Source organism: Lepidothrix coronata, unplaced genomic scaffold, assembly GCF_001604755.1.
Source record: "Lepidothrix coronata isolate B3197 unplaced genomic scaffold, Lepidothrix_coronata-1.0 Scaffold17, whole genome shotgun sequence".
NCBI classification, from domain to species: Eukaryota; Metazoa; Chordata; class Aves; order Passeriformes; family Pipridae; genus Lepidothrix; species Lepidothrix coronata.
In genome coordinates this window covers 7,549,032-7,570,101 of record NW_016690197.1, presented here as the reverse complement: position 1 = coordinate 7,570,101, position 21,070 = coordinate 7,549,032, and the positions used below count along the sequence as shown (strand labels likewise).

The 21,070-nt window shown below is 42.7% G+C and overlaps 1 protein-coding gene across 4 annotated transcripts; it reads right to left on the bottom strand.

Annotated features, from left to right (window-relative positions):
• Positions 1-1,047: 1,047 nt before the first annotated feature.
• On the bottom strand, positions 1,048-21,041 carry AP3M1 (adaptor related protein complex 3 mu 1 subunit). Of its 4 annotated transcripts, none has more exons than XM_017806899.1 (9): positions 20,949-21,041; positions 11,945-12,220; positions 10,738-10,909; positions 8,291-8,428; positions 6,227-6,312; positions 5,721-5,854; positions 4,832-5,039; positions 3,321-3,465; positions 1,048-2,084 (listed from the first exon to the last, which is right to left on the bottom strand). In XM_017806899.1, exons 2-9 carry the CDS (start codon positions 12,215-12,217, stop codon positions 1,984-1,986), a joined length of 1,257 nt encoding a protein of 418 aa, XP_017662388.1. In that variant the 5' UTR covers positions 12,218-12,220; positions 20,949-21,041; the 3' UTR covers positions 1,048-1,983. The 4 variants fall into 4 exon arrangements, with proteins under 4 accessions (XP_017662388.1, XP_017662385.1, XP_017662387.1 ...); XM_017806896.1 differs by lacking the exon at positions 20,949-21,041 and adding an exon at positions 20,707-20,925; XM_017806898.1 differs by lacking the exon at positions 20,949-21,041 and adding an exon at positions 13,426-13,737.
• Positions 21,042-21,070: the final 29 nt, after the last annotated feature.

Sequence of the window (21,070 nt, the reverse complement as noted above, 5' to 3'; positions counted from 1 at the left end):
GTAACGTGCTGGAGGGCAGAGCTCGTGTCCAGGCTCACCAGTCCTGATACCACCTTATGTTCTGTACCAGCAAGGGAGTCAGTTCCCAAAGGAGATGGTGCAAGTGTTTCCAGGCTGCTAATGCAGAGGAGCAGCTCCAGGTACTCAAAGTTCAGCTTGAGACATTACCAGTTACCTCTCAAGACAAGATTTCTTGTATAGTTACAGTAACTGAAGGATATAATTTGCTGAAACACAGAGCAGAACTGTAGGATGAGTAATGAATTCATGAATGTTTCTCCAGCTGAAAAAAGGCAGACTAGAAGGTTGGTAGCTTTTAATAACCAGTGTTGTGTCTACAAAAATGCAAGGCTTTCTTATTGTAAGTGCTGGTTCTTCATAGTGCTGTTTTATCTACTGTAATTTCAGAAATTCAGAATGGTTGTTTATGGCCAAGTTTACTCTAATGATATGATGCTAATTTCTTACTGACTTGCTGCCAGTGTTCAGATGGGTTTCCCCTCCGTTTCCCAGGCTGATCATTTTTTGTCCCAGTGTTTGAAATTTTGACTACTGAATTACTTTAGTTCCTGCTCTTCATCTGAAGCAAAGTTAGCACCTATTCATCAATTTCTGAGCCAAACAGGTCAGGGAAACAAAGGCTCTCCAGTATCCCATCCTTCTTTAATTCTGAATTCAGCCCCCTGTGTACTGACCAAATGCATGGGTTGGAACCTGATGGGTACTGTGGAGCTTGTTTTGGTTTAAAGTGATAACAAGCTTTTGTTGGGGTGTAATGAGAAGTTCAGTCAGCTTTGCATCCTCACTGTTGAGTCTTTGAAGTGTCATAAACAAATAGCTGTCCTCCATTTAGAAATAAAAAATACAAAAGGGACCTTACCTGCTATGCTTCTAAACAGCCTTTTATAAACTCTAAGTAGCTGCACAGTGATCAAGTTCAGTAAAGATGCAGCAAATAGTCATTTTTAATTGTGTATCAGATGCCTCCTGCCTAAGAGCATTGTGAACCATTTACCTCAGCATGAATATTTCACAAGATGAGACATATTTGCAGTAGAGTTCCCTTTATTTCATAACATTAAAGCACACAACCATTAAATACACTTGACACTTCTATTGTGCTGTCTAAAAAGCTACGCTCCAAGGTACACACCACACAGATCTGGTGGCATCCACTTCAAACAAGTGGAACATCTAAGTCAAAGCAAAGGCTTCACATAAAAAATAGATCTTACTCTCTGCAACTGTATTCTTAAAAAAAATCATGGAGATGATGAGATTGAATGGAAAGAAAGTGGATTACCGAAGCAACAATCACCTCCCAGATTTAATGCAGGATGTTATTTTTATCAGCTCATCTGCAGATGGCAGAAATGAAAGCTGATTAAGGCAAATGCTTCTTAAGAAAGGCAATTTCTTGTAAACAACACAGAAATTATTTTTTACCTCATCAGAAGCTTTCTCAGGAGTGACATTTGCTATGTCCCAGGCCCCTGGGGTCCCCTGCCCCTCTCACTGCTGCTCTCTATTTCTGAAATGATTACAGGCTCCTTTGTGGAATGCCAGCTTGCAGCTGGCTGTGAGAGTAACTGAGCTTTGTTTGCAGGTGGCTGCAGCAGCAAAACATGCCACCAGACTTTTCCAGTGGCCTGTCTGGCCTTCATAATGTGCTTGACCTCTGGGCTTTGGTATCTGACTGGCAGTGTAGGGTTTGTGACATTTTGTGGGTTGCCTATATCAAACTATTCACCAGCACAACAAATCAGTAAAAAAAGAGTGGAAGTGTATTAGAAAAAAAGTACCTTATTTTAAAGCCATATTAAGAAAACCTAAGCTATGCTTTCATTTTAAGAGCTGCTGTGCACAAATGCTTTGATCCCAAACTAATCAGTGTCTATTAATTAATTGGCACCTAATTAATAGCAACATAAGTCACTAAGCAGTCAAGTTTTTTTAAGGGGAATTTCCTCTTAGATCATCTTCTCATGTCCTGACTTGGAATTTTCCTGCTTTTGTAATATATTTGACACCTTTAAAAGGCTTGTATTTTTCTCCATACATGTCTAGGCGATTCACTTTCAGTCCTGGAAAAAAGCCAAAGAAAGTACAAAGTTAAAAGCAGAATGCTTGGAATAATGTCAGTCTGTTTAAAAGTCCAGCTTTCTTGAAGCACGCTAGGATGGGTTAGGAAGCTAATTTTCCTTTCTTTCACAAGTTCATCTGGTTTGAAATAGCAGATGAGACCGTTCTTGTCACCTAATCACAGCTGTTTTGGCAGGGCAACAACTTTCTTCTCTTCTCCTCCATGAGCCAACATCCTCCTTCCAGGAGATGAACGACTGAACTGAGTCTATCCTCCTCCTTGTACACTGCACTCATTTCCAGTCATGAACATGAAGCAAAGGACAAGTTTCAGAATTCTGTTCACTCCAATTTGTAATTAAAAGAACAGCAATCCCCCTGCTGTTAACTGAGGAAGGCCAGTAGCTATTAACTACCTACCGCTTCAGGCTGTTCCTGCTTTCTCACAGGTCTGGTGTCCAGCCACTGGATCAGCTGTATTTTTCTAGACTAAAACTAGTTTAAGAGGAAACTGTAGGATTCTCTTCTTACACGAGAACTAACTGTTATTTACTCAAAGTAGTCTAGGAAGCAAAAGGACCATGGCCTGGTACCTATCCTTCAGTCATCCTCCTCCTCTCCAAATGTGTCTCCACACTGTGAGAGTCTTGCTCCTGCAAAGCTTGCTTGCAGAACCATTTTACTCGTGGACAACTCACATGATGTAAGTGTTTGCAGACTGAGGCCTTGTCTGCTTTACATTTAGTTTTGCATTTACCTTATACGCTTCATTCTGATTTTACTTGCCGATTGTTTTAAAGATGAAAAACTAACCAGCTCCAGAAGGAAAGAATAAGAAGGGCATTCTTCAAAATTAATGGAGTTTTATGACCATTAGAAATGGCTTTAGTGTGGTGCAAGACTAAAATGAGCCAAGGGCAGCATGCTGAAGCATCATCCATTGATCTTCAGTAAAAGGACACATTGACATGTTTAATGCACCAATCAACAAAGAAAAAGCCATTCTTCTGTACACTTCTCAAGCCTTCCTTGAGCAAAACAGCTGGGAATTCACAATTCCCAGCAAGGGAGTCATCCAGCAAGGGTAACTGTCAAGTTTGGGTAAATCAGACTTTATAATTTTGGACCAAGCAGACTTCAGATCAACATCTCCAAATAAAAGACTGACAGTTTCCACTTCATTTCCTACTACTACCTGTTCTGTCAGCACCAATTTCACGTAACACCCACCCACTCACCTGAAATTGCAAGCTGTTGTATCTTAAACTGGATGTTTAAACTTGGGTTCTCCTCTGGCTTGGGTGCTCCAGACTGCAGGTTCACTATGCCTTTCAGGTTTGGTAGCTTCTGAGGGGTAATTTTGCCCACGTCCCACGTTAACACCTTGTCAGGAAGCAAAGAACAGTAGCTTTCTAGGAAACAACCTCTGAGGTTAAATTCATATCCAGCTTTTCATTTGCAGGCTGGGTACAAAAAGTAACCTGGGAGCCCTGAGAATTATTCTGCTGGCTGTGAGATGGTGTGGTTGGGGCTCCCAAAGGTATGGGGTCTTTTTTTTCCCAGGTTTTTTTTTGCCCTGTTCCTTAGTGGGTCTGTGCACTGAGTGCATCGTGTTCCCTGAGCAATGATGATTGATCCTGATGTCAGTCTGGATCAGCTGGATCCACGAAGCAAAGACAGTAACCAGCAAAAAGTCACAGGAACTCAAACAAGAGAATGAAGAGAGTGGGAGCAAGGTGCTTGGCCAAATGAGATGTCTAAGCTGAGTAACTTTCCTAAGGATCACTTGTTCCCCATTGATTCTTACATTTCAGAGAAATGTGCAACCAAATAGGTCCTTTACTCACCTACAAGAGGTGGTTTGTTTGCTCTTACCATAAACTGAAAACTGATAAATGCAGAAAAACCTCAGTTCTCCTCACTTCTACACACTTTTGCAGTAACAATCCACCTAGTTATCCCCACTCTTGATAAAAACACAGTATAATTTATTTCTGCAGAGAGGAAAGCAGACTTCAAGTGAGGTTTTTAGGTGTCTTTCTTTTAAAAAGGTCAAGGTCTATTGTTTTTGAAGCAGAATGTTACTTGGAGAGGTTTCACTTAAAATTCTAATCAATTGCTGAGGGCGGCAGAAAGCTCAGAGCAGGGTCTGAGAGGCAGCAGAATGGTTTGGCTCAGACTGCACTTCAGCAAAATGGCTCCTGGGTACTAAAAGGCTTCAGGAGCTTTAGGAAATTTAGGTTTCAAATTCCAACTCAGAGGCAGGAAAGAAGGAGCCCAAGATATGTTTTTTCAGACATTTTGTCTTCCTTACTGTGTGTCTTCAGGCATATCTTTTGGAAGAGATTTTTTTCTCATCTCCTGCTCCCTGTTTTTCTGGATACCTATTTTCAAGGCTACTGCATTTTCTCCAGATAAATATGTTTTCAAGACCATAGATTGCAAAATATATCATGGCTGAAACTACCAACAAAATACTGCTGCATCCACTAAGGAAAAGTATTGGGGGGTGAAAGAGTCGGGGAAAAGAGAGGAAGGGAAGGAAAAGGATATTGACAAAGTCAGAAATCACAACTGTTGTGTATCTAAGTTTGAAAAATTAAATTTTAAAGATGAATTTTTAATTCATAAACATATGCTGAACAGAAAGTTTTTTGCTAGGAACACTGCTCCAGTGCTCTGCAACATGGGTGACTTGTTCCAATGCCATCATCTTTGATTTTTAAATAAATAAAAACTTAAGACTTACCTTAGTAACTGGGTCAAAAGTATAGCTGCCTTGTGTAGCAGTGAGGCTCATATTAAGTACAGCCTTTGGCATGTGAACTGTCATGACAACTCCTTCTACTGTTTTCCCCATATTCTGTTTTGGTCCAATAGTAACATCAAATCTTCCCGAAGAACTATTTTCCTTAAAACTGATCATGTGTTTCACATATACAGGAATTGCCACCAAGCTGAAAAGACAAAACAGTAGGTGAATGCATCCTGGCTAATTCTCTGCTTGAGAAGAAAAAGTTCTTTCTCATAAATAGTTCTTGTTTTTCTGGCAAGAATTCAAGTTAGAACCAGCTTGTTTCAAAAGTGAAAACTGATACCTTGCTCTTCAGCATCATTGCTGAAGTGATTTTATTAGCAGAGAGTCGCAGGAAAAAAAGTTTATTTTCTTCCAAACAACTTGTCCTATTCTCTCTTCCTTCATCTGTTTACTTTTTTAAAGTAATCTCACTGAACCAAATCTCAGAAGAGCCACCAGTCAAATCAGGCTTTAGTTTGCAAATACCTGCAGTTTAGACTTTTTTGCTTTATTCTCTCCATGAAGGTCAGAGTCCTCTATGTACACAGAGACTTACCCACAAAGCATCTAGCACCAACAATGACTACTAGGAATGAATAGCCCTGTATTACTGTCATGTGTGATTTATTCCACTGAAAAAGGATTGCTGAGTATCCTCTATTCACTGAAAAATGGTTTCCTTCTTTTAGTGGGGACAGAGCAACAGATGAGACAAAACCTGAGCACATGTATTTTAGAACAATGCAAATCCCCCCCTTAACAAGGAGAAATCTGCAGTTACTCAGATGGAAGGCAGTAGATGGTGTATCTGGAGAACCACTGTGTCTAAATGGAAACGTACTTCTGTGAACTGACACGGTAGGAGATCAATCTGAAATTCCCATCGGGAGGAATAAATGAAAGGACTCTCTCAGACTCCCAGCGTTTGAAGCGGATACATGGATGGAAGCTGACATCATCCAGCAGCCGTGGGTTCTGGAAGTAGTGGCAAAATGGTAAGTGAAATCTCATCAAGTATGAGCAGTTTGAACTAGCTACTGAACTCTAGACAATTCCTATTTCTTAGACTCTAAGTACCTTTCCTACCCATTATCGGAGACACGTTACTGAGCTAGATGGATTTCTGATCTGACCTGGTACAGCAGCTCCTGTGAGTGTATTTTATGTACAGACAAAAGCCATTCCGACTACTGAGCAATGCAGCTTCTACAATATAATGCAAAACTTGTTATTTTTCACATGTATAACACATGAAGTAGCAATTGTGCTCTTAAAATTGTTGAACTCTGATTATTATGAAAAATAAATCCCGAGCAATTAACATTCCCAAATATAGGCTGAATTTACCATGAAAGACAGAGAAAGATCTGGCATTCCTGAGAGCTTAATACACGAATCAATAACACCTTGGATTTCTGCAAAGACTGTGGAACCTGCAGGAGAAAAAACAAACACATGACTTAACATCATTATGAAGGGCCTAACAGACATGGTGAAGTGCAGCTGGAGGGCACAGATGACATTTGCACAACACTCAAGAACCTGCCAAGCCCAGCTAGGAAAGGTCATTCCAGTTACCTGTGTCCTGGGCAGCTTGCTAAAACACATGAGCCAGAGCAAACAGCTTGGCCCAAATCAGCTAATTATACTTGTGCCAGTTGTTACACAGGACTTGTACTGGATGTGCTTCAACTGGTTGCCAGCAAAAAGCAAATAAGAATTTCAGAACACATGAGCTCTGAATCTTCTTTTCTTTCATCCCTGTCCCTGGTCTCCAGAAAACTAGCAGGTGGTGTTGTGGTGCAGGGAAGTTGAAGCACATCAAAACAACCAATGTCAAAAAGCAGTAAGTTTGTGCTATAAAGCTCCATCTAACCTTGGCTTTCACAATAAGGCTTGTTTAACAGCAAGATTACGTATTTGTCTTGATATTAAATAGATCTATAGCAAAAAAAAACCCCAAAACCCAAAGCAAGAATACCAAGCATCTTACCCAGGAAATGCTCATTTCCTTAAATACTGTGTAAGAACAGAAAGGCATAAGCAGGACTCTGGACTAATTAATTAGCCCCACAAGCAAAGGTAATTTTAGAAGACAGATAGAAACTACTGCTCATCTAGTCAAGGGGAAGGAGAAACAGTGGCTTTATATTTGGTTTGAAAAGAAGGGATCCTGTTTCAGGTTAAAGCAGTTAACCATATCCCTACGAAACAAGATACCATCCCTATTCAGGGGAACCACCTTATCTACTTCTTAGTCCCTGTTAAGGTTAGGAAGAAAGACTCCTGCATTGCTAGTCCCCAGGGGATCAGAGCAGAAAACAGTAGCTATGACTACTGCAGCAGATCCTCAGTAGGAAATTTAAACGCTCTGTGGACACTGATTTGGCTTGGAATACACACGGAAACACACCATGGTCTTGATTGTACCTTCTCAGACTAAGCACTCATGCTACTCTTGGGAATCCTAATGAGCTGGGAGAGTAACACAGTCATCAGTGTGTTTTGACTTTGAGGGACATGTTTTAGCTTCAAGATGGTGAGAGTAAGAGCTGCACAGTAACTATTTGTGACTATCCATTCAGTGGTGGCCAAAGCATTAAGTGGTGTATGGAACTAAAACAACATTGACTACTGCTACAACAGCAGCACTGAATGAAGAAATCAGAGATTTGCTCCCTGCCCCATACCACCACAAACTGGTGTCCTGCAGTCTTCAACACTGCTAACTGATGGCCCCAATACTGAACAAAACAGCAGGTTCCTGCCCACAGCGTTACAGTTTTCTCTTTGCATCAGTTTTTTCTACTTCTTGGCACACAAGTTATCCGGTTCCTCCTTAAAGTTAAATCTCAGAAGAAAGACCTTTGTATTTGAAGATGATATGTTTCATTTACAGAAAAGGAGTATTATTATGCTTCATAATATCTGGCTCTAGTTTATATATAAAGCAAACAACACTGTCCAGCTATTTTGCACCAAGTTTATCTTGCTAGCAGAAGAAAGCTAATGAAAGCTTTTGTCTTGCTCATTTGAGGGCCTACAAGGACTGCAGTACATTGTTGGCAGGAACAATGGGAGATAATTTTCTCATCACATTTAAAACTTCAACTACTTATTTTCCATTTATATCTGTTACGAGATAATCAATATAAAACCAGAAAACATCCAAGTACAGAATATTTCTTGTAAGTGTTCTTGAAGCAGTCCGGAGGATATTGATGTTTTAAGATGAACTGAAGAAATACATTTGGGCACATAATTTTAAATTGTGTATTTTTATCTAAAATACAGATTCATGGATATAAAACAAGCAGAAAAATAGAAAGGTTGGACTGTATTCTCTGTAAACATCAGCAGCTAGATGTAAACACATTCAACGAACAAAAATTAGTTTGCAAGGCATCTTACCTGATTTGTCTATAATTGCATCGATTTCTTCAATGACATCAAAATAGGCTTCGTTGTTTGTGTATTTTACCCCCGCTCTGCGCCAGGGAATGTTGGACAACTGGCCAGTGGGAAGTGTGTCTCCCACATTACTACTGCCTTAAAAACGAAAAGGAACTCAGAATCAGTCACTAATTACAAGAGGAATGTTCCAACTGCCAAAATTAAGAACCAAAGCGAGGTTTGCCCCCAAGAACTGCAGACTAGAACGTGGAACACTAAAATGTTATTTGTGAGGTGATGTGAAGGCACTTCAACCACGTGTCCAGGTTTAACAGCTTTCAGACCATATTTTGCAGAGGAAAATACAAGTCAGCAGGAGGTCTGAGTGGGAGTAGAACTGGGGCTAGATCCTGTGAAGGATTTAATCACTATAATTCAAGACAGCTGCTTATGAGGGCCTTAAGCCCTCTTCCCTCTTCTCCTAAGAGTTTTAGCTGGCTGACTTCAGGGCTGATTTATAGGTAAGAGTCATTAGGAAGAAAGACAAGTAAGAAGCCTTAGGGAGGGCTCCCACAATCTTTGCTTAGAGCTGTTAGGCTGAGGTTCTCACCCTTGGTACCCACCTGAGCTCCCTTGCAGCAACATGACAGCCATGTCTGTACCTGACCAGGTGCCAAATCTATCCAGACCCTGCCCCATAGACTTGACTTTCTGACTCGACCTGTCCCATTCTGATGGATATTGATGGCAATCACTGAGCTGCAGATGACCTGTTATGATCTGATCCTGTCCTTGACCTGTTGGCTCAACTTCTGGGCTCCTTACCAGTGATGCCACTGCCCCTGCCTGCTTTGCTCTCACCCTCAGCTCCTGGTTCTCAATACCACCCAGCATGAGAAAAGGCTTCCTGAGCTACCTAGTTATAAACTGATGATGCTTTAAAAAGTAAAAAACCCATAATCTTATCACTTCTGGGGCTTAGGTGACTGATCCTGGAATCCCAGCACAGCGGAAGCAACTCCCTCTGCTAGAAGTAGGTCTTGGGACAGGGCCACAGCTCGTGCTTGCTTGTGCCCTTTAGCACAACGCACGTGGTAGCGTGTCCTGCCACGTGAGACAGCTCCACTGAGAAGCTGGTGGCCAGGGGTGTCATTTCTACACTGGGCAGGCCCTGTCCTAACAGGCATAAAACAAAAAGTTTTCATTCTTTAGAGCTAGTAGAAAAACTTAAAAAAAAACCCTTCCTAAAGTCCACCCCTGTATGTACTATAACACAAGGGGGAGGAGTTGCAACCATGTCCTCACTCCCACACATCTCTGCAGGGGAGCAGTTGCCATGTTTGTCCCTCAGCAGCCTTGCAGGGTGCAGAAGTGCTACACAGGGCTGGGCTGCCAGGCCAGGTAGGTAGGAGAGCTCTCAGGCTGCTGTTTCCACTGAGCTGTTGACAGTGACAAGATGCAGGCTGCCTTGGGCAGGCGCTTTAGGCTCCTAGGGAATTCTAATAAGGCTCTAGATAAAACAAGAGGATTTGACGCTGCAACCCTTGGCTTCAGGAGTCTTAATTCCCCTTACAGTGGTCCATCTAGTCCATTAATGTCATATTTTTCATAAGTGTAAATACCACCATCCAAATCCACATTTTAAAAAACCCTAACCAGACCCCAAATAACACAAATTAAAACTGATGAGATTTATACTCAAAGACTAAGCCATATCTACTACCTAAAAGACCAGCTCCTCTGAGTACTACCTGTGTGGCCCTGCAGCCCAACTACTCCTCTTCTCTAACACAATGTACAGGCGAACACCTCCCATGTCTCTGACCCCATGTGACACCTCATGGCTCACCTCCCTTGCACCCGCTTGCCAGACAAGCAGATTCCACCAGCTCAGCTGACAGACATTTGGCTCCATCACTACAAGAATGACCCATTTATAACACCCTGAAATCAGCTCCGAAATCGAATCCATACGAATCCATATGCTGATTGGTGGTGTGGGTGGGGCAGAGGCTGAGGACAGGCTACTTGTTTCCCTTCATGCTATCTGTTCCCAGCCATCAAAGATTTATTAGGCAACCATTATATACCTTTCTGTAATGATTTCTTATAAAATGCTTAACCTTCTCCAATGCCCCTCAGTTATTCAAGGCTTGGGGGTAGCTCTGTACCAATCCCAGAGCACCTGTCTCCAATATGTCCTGACTATGCTGGGAACTTCTATTCCTGAGGGACTTCAGCAGCTGTGGCTGGACCAGACAGTGCCACCAGGGATAGCAAGGAAGCCAGGCATGAACTGCAAATATGGAGGGAGTTGTTTTTATTCAACTCCTACTTATGAAAAGTGGCAGGACAGTGGCCTCACCTTACAGATTCACACCAATACATTATTTTTTAGCTATGAGGAATGATGGGGCTTTTTTTTTACACAGCCAGTCATCGCTGAAAATTATTCATTTTCCTACCTGTGATGGAGTTGACAACAGAGCGCAAAATTGTGGGAGGCTTAATCAGCTCCTTCAGTATGTTAGATTCTGTTGCCAGTGGAAAGCCATTGTCTAGCATTTCTTCTAGAAGCTCATACACAATTACTACATTGTCCTTAATTGCAGTCTCAGAACATTCGCCGAAGTAATCCTAAACAAATACAGAGATTACAAAAGAGAGGATTTTTATTCTTGTTAAAATGCTTTGCAAAAGGAAGTTTGTTTGGTTTTTTTCTCACAGAAACCCTCCAACATACGAAGGCATCTTAGTAGCTAAATTGACTAGCTACTTCTATAGTCTGACGGCATCATATGTTAAGGTTACATTTATCATCTAACTGGAAATAGCACGAACAGCAAAATTAATGCAATCTGATTTACTACTATATATTTCCCAAGGGTCCTTCCACTTGTGAACATTAACACATCTTCAGTTAGAGGACTCCCATAAAATGAAGGGACTATCTTTTGGCAATGCTCAATCTTCACAGAGGTCCTTTATTTACAGAAATTGGTTGAGAAGTGACTCATGCTTTGCAGCTCTTTCCTCCCTACAAACTGTGTGCTGCCTGACTGCATGCTCCTTCTTCCCATCTATATAAACATGAACAGTCCAAAACCTTACAGAAAAAACCACAGCTTTTACAAAGTGGGATTTGAGTTTTAGTGACTGTGCACTGGTAACTATAAAATCAAGTGAGTACACAAACTATACCTTTCTTGCCTTTGTAATCTTGTGCTTGTAAACTTGTGCTTGACTCAGAAATTGCAGAGGGGAAAGTCACTGAAGGAGGGTTTATTATCTTTCTTTCAAAGAAGTTTATACAAAAAATCCCCTGGAATTATTTTAGAATCATAGAAAGTTAAGGGTTGGAAGGGACCTTAAAGATTATGTAGTCTCAACCCCTCCTGCCATTGGCAGGGACACCTCCCACTAGATCAGGTTGTTCAAGGCCTTATCCAACCCACCCTTAAACCATAACCTCCCTGGACAATCTGTTCCAGTATCCTACCACCCTCACAGTAAAGAATTTTTTCCTAATATCTAACCTAAATTTCCCCTCTTTCAGTTTGTACCCATTACTCCTTGTCCAATCCCTACAGTTCCTGATGAAGAGTCCCTCTCTGGCTTCCCTGTAGGCTCCCTTCAGATACTGGATTTTAAAACTATTTAATGGTGACAGACCTGGAAAGTATCTGCTACTCGGTGCAGAAATTCAATTACAAAGAGTGGTGGCACTTCTGTCTGTATGACAGACACAAAGAAGATTTTATCCCGATAGATGCTGATGAGGTAGTGATGTGGAGTTGAGATGACAGGAGGCACATTCTCAACATCGATTGCTTTCTCCTGAGCTTCAAAGAAATAATCGCACACAGACTGGCTCACAACGCTCTTCCAGTGCTTCTCCAAGAATATATCACCAGAACAGTTTATAAGAAACAGGCTGTGGATCATTTTCTGTTGAAAACACATTCAAAAAAAGTTAGAATAAACAAAAGGATATGCGGATTGACATTACTCCTTCTTCCAGATTCCCCGTCTTACAATGGTTATTCTTTATTAACATGCACTGTGAATTTAGGAAAAAGATCTGCTTTGCTGCTTTTCTTTAAATTGCATTTTCTTTATTTAGAGGAATGTTCCACCAAAAAATATTTCCCAGTGGATTAAGTCGGTAACTTATATCACAATGTAAGCAAGAAGCAAGCACCCTTGATTTCCACTTTCATCCCTGTTTGGTATTTGCAATTTATTTCTTAAAGAAAAGCTGACTCTCACGAATTGGCACTCACTTAAACATGACATGTAAGGGTAACTTGTACACAGAGTTTCCTATGGCAGAGGACTTTCTCAGTCACACACATAACTCAGAACTGCACTGTCTCAAAGATACAGTTCTTTAGCTTGTCAGCTTTCAGCTACTGAACTACAAAAGTGGTTTTTATTTGCTGGCTGATTAGGCTTATGGTCTATGCCAAGCTGCACTTGGATAAAGGGTCAGAATTCATTAAAAGTACACAGAACTAGGAGTTTAAATCTGATTTAATGAATAAAATTGCTTCAAACGTGCTTGGCACACATGAAATACGTTTACATAAAACATTTTTCGCTTAAAAACTCACTTATGAAAAAGAGGAGTATGAACTGCAGATAAGGAATGTAACTATTTTTTCTTAAGTCTTTAAACATTTACAAATAACATGCCTCAGCCACTGATCCTTCATTTTATTCATGGGGCAAGAAGCTTATCTGCCTTTTTAAAAAAACTAATTCCCAGCTTATTTCTCAACTTTCAGTGAGACAGTAAGTGAACTAAAGTTGTTGGTACAAATGAAGAGAACAGTCTATCATCTCCACATCTACAGGAGACAAATGCTAGCAGACTTCAGTTAATCTCTTTAGCCTTTACATGAGACAGACACAATGCTCTGGCTGACCTGCAACATAATGATCCTCTGACAAAAAAAGTTCCAAGTTTAAACGCGGGCTTGGAAAACAAACCAAACTGTAACCCAGGCAGTGGCACCTAAGGTGAAGTTAATCTGGTACTTATATCGTGCACAAATTCATTCTGTAGTTGAAGAAGCTGCCCCTGGCACTGGCTGTTCCTCCCTTTTGCCTTTCAGGTACTGATCTGAGCAGGTCTGTGGCTCTGCAATTACCTACATGAGGAAAGTGCAGGAAAGTCCAGCCATAAATTGTCCATCAAAAGAAATTTCTGGTCAGATCAGCTTCTTAATGCAAGTTATTACATTGCCAGAGAGCTCCACGGGGCTGGCACAGGGCAGGTGGTGGAAATGGGCAGACGATAGCAAGGGAGATATCCTGAATTGAAATTTAGTCTTTGGAGGAATTCAAACATGACTGGAAAGAGACCAAACAGTTACTGGGCATCCACACCCTGAAAGAGGAAGGCCACCATCAACTCAGCATGTCTAAGAGAAGCAAAACACATCCACCAAAAACCATTGTAGTTTTTACTAATCTTACAATGTTTGGCTGGGATCATGCCTAAAATGCAGATAAAATTTGCTCCTTTGCTGATGTTGACTCTGGCACACTAATTTGAAGATGGCATGGAAGCATCTAATGTAAATGGCCCAGTCCCACAGAGATTTTAAGGAGTCCAAACATTGTATAAGCATTTCTCTTCATCCAGTGTGAGCTCTTGTTGCTGTGTCTGAATCTGAACCGCCTGGAGTACTCGACTGACCTCCCAACACACTTGTAACAATGAAAAATGGTCTGGCCCTGAAGATTTTGATGAAACTAAAGTATGTCTTCCAAAGCTCACCAAAGATGGTGAAGAAGGACAGCTCAAGAAGGTCATCAATATGCTTTTTCCCTCCACCTAAGTCAGCAGACGTGGGAAGGGAGCCAAGATCCAGCTTTTCAAATTCAAAACTCCAGCTGCTCCTTCACATGCATGACAGCAATGTGCTCATCTTCACTGGGGCCTTGCCAGGTCTTAGATACCTCCTGCTAAGAGCACACTGTCTCTCATGGCAGACACAGAAGTGTGGACAGAAAAATCCAACTTAGCCAATACAGTATAAAAGGAGAAGTTCTTTTAGAAAGTGTGATTGTCAATTTGCTTAAGAGTGGGAAAGGAAACAAAGCTAAAAAGTGTTATTGCATGTTTCTATTGTCTCTCTCCTGGACCAAATTAATCTCCAATTTAGTTTGTAAAAAAAACCAGACAATTTTAATACTGTGAGCACAGCGTTTTTATAAAGGAGCCTTGACACAATTGCTTTAATCCAGTTCGACTAAACATGTTCTGAATTTAGCCAGCATTGCACATTAAACCCCTCCAAAATCTCCTGGACAGTCACACAACGGTGGCAAGTATAATCAACCACTGAATGTCAGTATTGTTCCACCCCAAGGCGGCCCAAACGTATGAAGGTGATCAGCTATAAAGCTTAGAACAGATCTCTGTACATTTTAATATTGATACAATAGCATATCTGTTAACAAGCGTAAGACCCAATTCCTAGGAAATGCACACAAAGCTACATCGGAGAGTTCCAGTACAAGCAGCACTGGGAGGACTCAATTTCCAGAGGACCTGATCTATGGCCGGCTCTGGAGGGACCACACTGGACCCCAGGCAGGTTCTGACCAAGTATATCAGCATGTGTGACAGTGTTTTTAAGCCCCAGCAGATGTCCTGCTGTTAACAGATAATAAGATTCTATTCATCCACAGATCAGAAGTGGTTGCATTTGTCACAATATACTTTTAAAAAGCACAGCTGAGCAGCAGACCAACACAGTCGCAGTGAGCTCCTGGAGCACCAAATGGCTGTGTTGGCAGGGCCCCTTCTTTGCCCTGGGTTCCATTTAGGATATTAGACCACAGCTTGATATGCAATCAAGAGAGTGTGGATAGCCAAAAAGGGCATTAGTGTTGGGCCACTGCCCCTATTTCCTCATGGGCCACAAGCTGCCCAGGTACCAGCTGTGTTCATATGAGTGTGTGGCCTTGTGGTGAACTACAGTAGCAAACTGATCCAGGGGACCATGCTTGGCAGGCACCAGGGTTGTACTATCTGTGGAAACAGAACAGTAAAATCTCACCTAGCTGCCTACCTTATCTTCTAGCAGGAAGATAAGGATTACAGGATTTCCCATGATACATAATTATTCTCCTTCTAGTGTAAGAGTTCCCTTCAAAGCCCCTCACATACTCCTTTCCTCCTTCACAAGTTTTAGAAGTGCACTAATTTGCTGCTAAACTGAAGCTCTCTCCTTGCAGCCTAAGAACAGAGCAGGCAGCCCTAGAGGCACAAGCCCTGTCCATCAGCCAAGGGGCAGCTCCATCAGCACACTTCCCAGTGCTGACTACAATAAAGAAGCTCTTAAAGCAGTGGGGACATCACTTTATTATACACAAGACTAAGTAATTTGATTTATCCCACACTGTCAAGCAATTGGCACCAGCTGATTAAAGATGGATATCACGTTGGATATCTTAGAACTGGTGACACTACAAAAATATCTTATGTAAACTATTAACAAAAATTACTTACAGCGCTCCAAATACTAATATTTCCCTTCTACTCTATTTTTGAGTGGCAGATTTCATTTCAGACATGTAGAGATCCCTGAATTAATTTCTCAGTATCCTACCTTCTTGTCTCATGAACATTAAACTTGGGGAAAAAAAAGACTGAAAAATGCTGAACATAAGAAATCAATCTAGTAACAGCAAAATTCCTCACACCAATAGGTCACTACTTGTGGCTAAACAGCAGAGGATGCTAACAGCTGCAGCACTTCTAGGGTAAAGGTATTAAAATGAAGTTCCTAAGTTTAAAAAAAACAGTAGCAAAAGTACGCCACCAAAATTTATAAATCATGAGATTCTTCTACATGTAGCGGTGCAGACATACAGCACTTTGAGGTGTGAGCATCTCTGTGTAAGGTATGGAAGGCGTGCTTCTAGGACTATTTCAAAAGGACATGCCTTCAATCTCTCTGCTTTTAGGCCTACCTAAGAGCAGACTGAAGGCGTACATGGATCATTATTTGCATCTTCAGGCCAAAGCAAGCCCATCAAGCTCATTTTCAGTAGGCTGACAGCCTCCCATAATACTGCCTGACTTACAGGCATCTTACAGGCTCTGCAGCAACAAGCAGCCCAGAGAGGTTTTGCAGCTTCTTCTCACAGACTTCCCATCCTTGCTCTGACACAAGAAACTCCACATGATTCTTTTCAGTCATTTCCATCCTACCAGAACTTGAAGTCCTCACAGAAGAAAAAAACTATTTTAATTAAGGAGCCTTTAATATGCTGTTTCTACATCTCCATCTTTTCTTTTGACTAAATCTGGATTTGCAATGTTACTGATTTTCAAATTCTTGGCACAGAAACATCTGGACTGAAGTCATAGCAGGCTCACAAAACAAAAGTGCAGCTCATTGGCAAGAGGGAGAGGCTGTGAGCATGGGAAAAAGACTGATTACACATGCTTGTCCTTAGCTACAATTAAGTACTCTAAAATGTAATTAATGCAGAAATACTGTTACCAGCTGCTTTTCCATAACACTGAGCTGAGTTACAGTAAAAGCTCTGAAACCAGAAGTGAGGAATTTATCACTGACCTCTGCAATGCCCTTTAGAGCTAGTACCAATTACTGAAAACAGCTCAAAACGTGACCATCACTGGGAAAGTATTCCACAGCTTCCATGTTCCCTGAATTGTGCATAGCTGCTTTGAAGGGTGGAAGGATTAGTGGGGGTGGACTGTCTGAGTCTCTGTTATGTATCTGTGGAAATGAACTTCTAGTAACAAGTGAATGGAAAGTAATCAAATGCTTACAGTAATCTGGAGAAATAACTAAGCTAAAATAGGCAGTTCTAGTTCTATTTTAAAGCCATTATTTTTGTCACAACCAGCTGGTCAGTATTTTAGCTTTTTCTTATAAATTCAAAATGTGCCGCAAATGTGACAAAACTAGAAAACCTTTGTTCCTGACCTCCCCAGCCCCATTCAGTGGCTCTCAAACCAGCAAACCTGATGAAGAGAAGTCCTATTAAATACTTGTATGACATTTTCAAGCCAGCCAATGTGGCAGCTCTGAAGATAACTGTACAACTGGCTGGACCAACCTGATGCAACATTAGCAGCTGTGATTCAATTTGATAAATCTGGAATTCTCAGGTTTACTAAAATGTGAATGTTCTGTAATTTCACAGCTTTTGTTAGGCTCTTATCATTGTTTGTCTATCTTACTGCTGCTGATCAAGTGTCACGAATCCTTTTACATATAAGATGCCCATGGCTTAGGTAACTGCAGAGTAAAGTAAAAACATTTTTGCAACCTTTCTTAAGAATTGCCTGGTGTCCCTCTCTGTTAGTTAAGCAAAACTCCGTATCTACTCAACACCACAGTGCTCGTGTCTGTACAACTACTCAGATGCATATTTTATTAGCAAGATCATCCCTATTAAAGAGTAAACACTTTGCTTTCCAGATGCTTAGTATATATTTATCTTTACTCTCATTTAAAACACTGTTAGTAACTTTCTGGAATTGTTTTCAAAAGGAAGTAGTCCTTTGAGAATACTCTGGAGTTGTCTTAAATCAGTGTTTGGTATCCATAACAAAATTTGCAACTTCCTCTGTGCCTCTACCAGTAACTATTACAGCCTGCATGAGAATTTGTTCAGCATTTCATCTACTGACTGATGAGCTTCCCAATAATACATTTGACTGGCGCCTCTGTTCAATTTAGTTCCAGTATAAATCTTCTAACTGCTGGCAAGATAGTTCCATCTCTTGTCAACAAAACAATGTTAGATCCTGAATAATCGAACAATATTAGATCCTGAATAACTGCAGTTCCCTTTGGGACCTGCGAGAATAGAAAGCTTCACTGTAAAAGCTGGAAAAGCAAAAGTTTCTTAGAAAAAACCCCCACACCAAAACAATTAAAAATTCATCGCTAAAACTATATTTTTACCTAAAGATGGAACATTTTCAATACAACTTACATTTGAATCAGTAGCTTTAGGACTACTAAGGAACTACTTAAGAAATTCACTCTCTGAAAGCAGAACTGGATAGACAGGGAGGACCAAATGGACACCAGCAAAGTGAGTATCTTGCTGCATATTTACTGTCAACGGTATTTTCAGGAACAGACTGATAATTATGCTCATATTCCAGCAAACAACCCACGAAGAACTCTGAATGGCCAAGACAGTAGGATTCTATCATAGGATAAAAAGCCCTCAACTCAGTAGTTCTTTGTGAAGATGTTTTCCATCATGCTCTCCCAACTCACTGCCCCAGTAAGTCTGATGGGCTGGAGTGGCAGCGCAATGAGCTTTATACTAGTCCCTTTCACAGGCTCTATCTGAAGAGGCACTTGAGGTTCCAGAAAGGACAAGCCCAGCACCAAAGAGCCCTGCACTACTGAAATACTAGATCAGAGCCAACAAGTACCACTGGAACTCTGCTGTTGCACACAGCTCTTACTCCTGTGTGTGCACTCCACCAAAACCAGCCCAAATGCATATGGCACAAAGAAGGCACATAACCATTTGTACCTCCCTTCTCTTCCAAGAGAAGAGAGCAAAGGGGCACTCTTTAATTCTTTCATTCCATATGAATTGAGTGTCCCGAATACTGTCTGAAAGAATCTTCTAAGAAACTCCTGTTAAAAAGCTGCCTCTCATCCATTGTCTTGAATAAGCATAAACAAGATTTATTTTCCATATGTTAATTTTTTTAAGCTATATGGGAAGCTGCTGGGGGAAAGTTAAAGGGAAATAAGAGGAAGGAACTTCACATTTTAAACAAGGTTTAATTTGGTTTCTTCCCATTATTACAGCCATGAAGTACAGCTGCCACTTGTCACCTGCTGTTCAGACTTCTCTACCTCAAGGACTTCAATTTCTCTTTCATGAATCCTCACGACAACGTTTCTATTAAAGATTCTTCATGAGAACAGCTTATAAGGAGAGCTTTATCTGAGAAAGTAACTGGGACTTAGCTGGTGCTAAAAATTTAATTTCTGGATAAGAACAGCAAAATTAAGCACAAGAGGGCATGGAGAAGTCTTAATGTTTAATTTGCCATTTGCAAGGAATTTTTAGGTAATTACACACAGATAGGAAAGAACCTGATTGTTCCATGCTTTTTTTGTCAAAACTAGGTTTGCTTGTGGCTTTGAGTTAGCACCCAACACACCACAGATTAAACCCTAGACATTCACAATGAAATACCATTCAGATATTTATTCCCCCCCCCTTTATTTTTTTTTTAATGAGCAGCTATATACAATTCAAACCTGCTGGAAACTGCCAGCAGAATCATTCCCATGGTTGGCATAGTCAGTTCTTTTGTAAAACATTTCTTCTATCATTTTTCTATCATTTTCTCTCTTGCATAAGTAATTTAATTTGTTTGAGCTCTTCTTGCAAAATAGCTTTTTCCTTTCCCATAGTGCAGTCTGCCTGCTATGGAACACGGATTTTCATTATTCAAGTATGATTTTTTGCCTGGTTGCTTATAGAATAGTTACAGAATGGTGCAGAACAGCTACAGAACGATGAAGCCATTCCTCCGGTCCGATCAACATCTAACGGGTACGAATCATTCATCATACTGAAAAAATGGCAACAGCATTGCTACTTCAAAGCAGGTTAGAACTGAAACAAAAGAAGAGAAGCGACAACCTCCACTGAGCTACCGCTGGGTACCGAACAGTGCAGAAGCGATGTACAGTGCACAGGGGTGGATGATAATGGGTTGATTGCCCGCAAATTACGCAGATCTACACTCATATGGCGCCTTGCTAGTTAAGCAAGTACAGCACGACTTGAACCACCAGGTCTGCAGCGATGCTGCTGCAGAACGGCCCAGGTGAGCCGGGCCGCCGCTCCCGCAGCCCCTGCCCCTCCCGGCCCGGCTCTGCCGCGGGCTCTGCCTCGCACGGCGGCTCCTGCACCGCCCCTCCCGCAGGCCCTGCGCCGGCTCCCGGCAACCACAATAAACGACCTCCCGGTGCACAGTCCCCCCTCATCGCCGCTCCTCATCCTGGAAGCGTGAGCGGGGCAGGTCGCCCTGCGCGGGGCTGTGACCCGAGGGGAGCCCCGGACAGAGCCCGGCCGCCCTCGGCCCCGCTCACCCTCCGCCGGAGCCCCGCCAGAGCTCACAACGGGGGGTTTTGTTCAAACACGGCAGCGATTTTGTACATATTCCGAACAACGGAAATGGACGCGGGTAAAACGGGAAGTCTGGGATTTGCGGGGCGTCCTCCCGGTACCGCCGCTGGCGGGGATGCCGCCCTTGCCCGACTCCGGACACCCAGCGCGGCCGGGGCCGGGCGCGGGCGGCTCCCGGCGGGCGGGGGTCCCACCGCCCTGAGCACGTGAGCACGGGCCCCGCCGCCCCCCCCTCCTGGCCCGGGCCCCCGCTCCCCACGTACCTCCCCCGGCCCGGCTCGGCCCGTCCCGCTCCCGGGGCAGCGGCCAAGATGGCGGCGAGGCCCGGCGGCGGCGCGGGGCCGCCCCCCGGCGGAGGCGCGGGCGGCCGGGGCGCTGCCTGCACCGAGCGCCTCAGAACGGACCCCCCTCCCCGGGCCCTGCGGCCCCCCGGCCGCGGCCGCCCCGCCCCGCCCGCCCCGCCGCCGGGCAGGGGCCGGGGGCGGCCCCTCGGCGCTAAACCCACCCGTGCCGGCGCCGCGGCAGCGCGCGGCTGGGCAGGGACGGCGGGCGGCGCGGGCTCCGCTCCCCGCCCCGTCAGGCGCCCGGCGCGGCCGTGCGTCCGCGCCGCCGCCCCCGCCCCCCGGC

Bases quoted from the DNA above. Each gene is read 5' to 3' on its own strand.
- AP3M1 (XM_017806899.1), bottom strand. From the start codon at position 12,217: ATGATCCACAGCCTGTTTCTTATAAACTGTTCTGGTGATATATTCTTG. The intron at 5,855-6,226 runs GTAAATTCAGCC...CACTACTTCCAG, and splicing joins ATCTTTCTCTGTCTTTCATG to AACCCACGGCTGCTGGATGA. The intron at 2,085-3,320 runs GTGAGTGGGTGG...GCTTTTTTCCAG, and splicing joins ACAACAGCTTGCAATTTCAG to GACTGAAAGTGAATCGCCTA.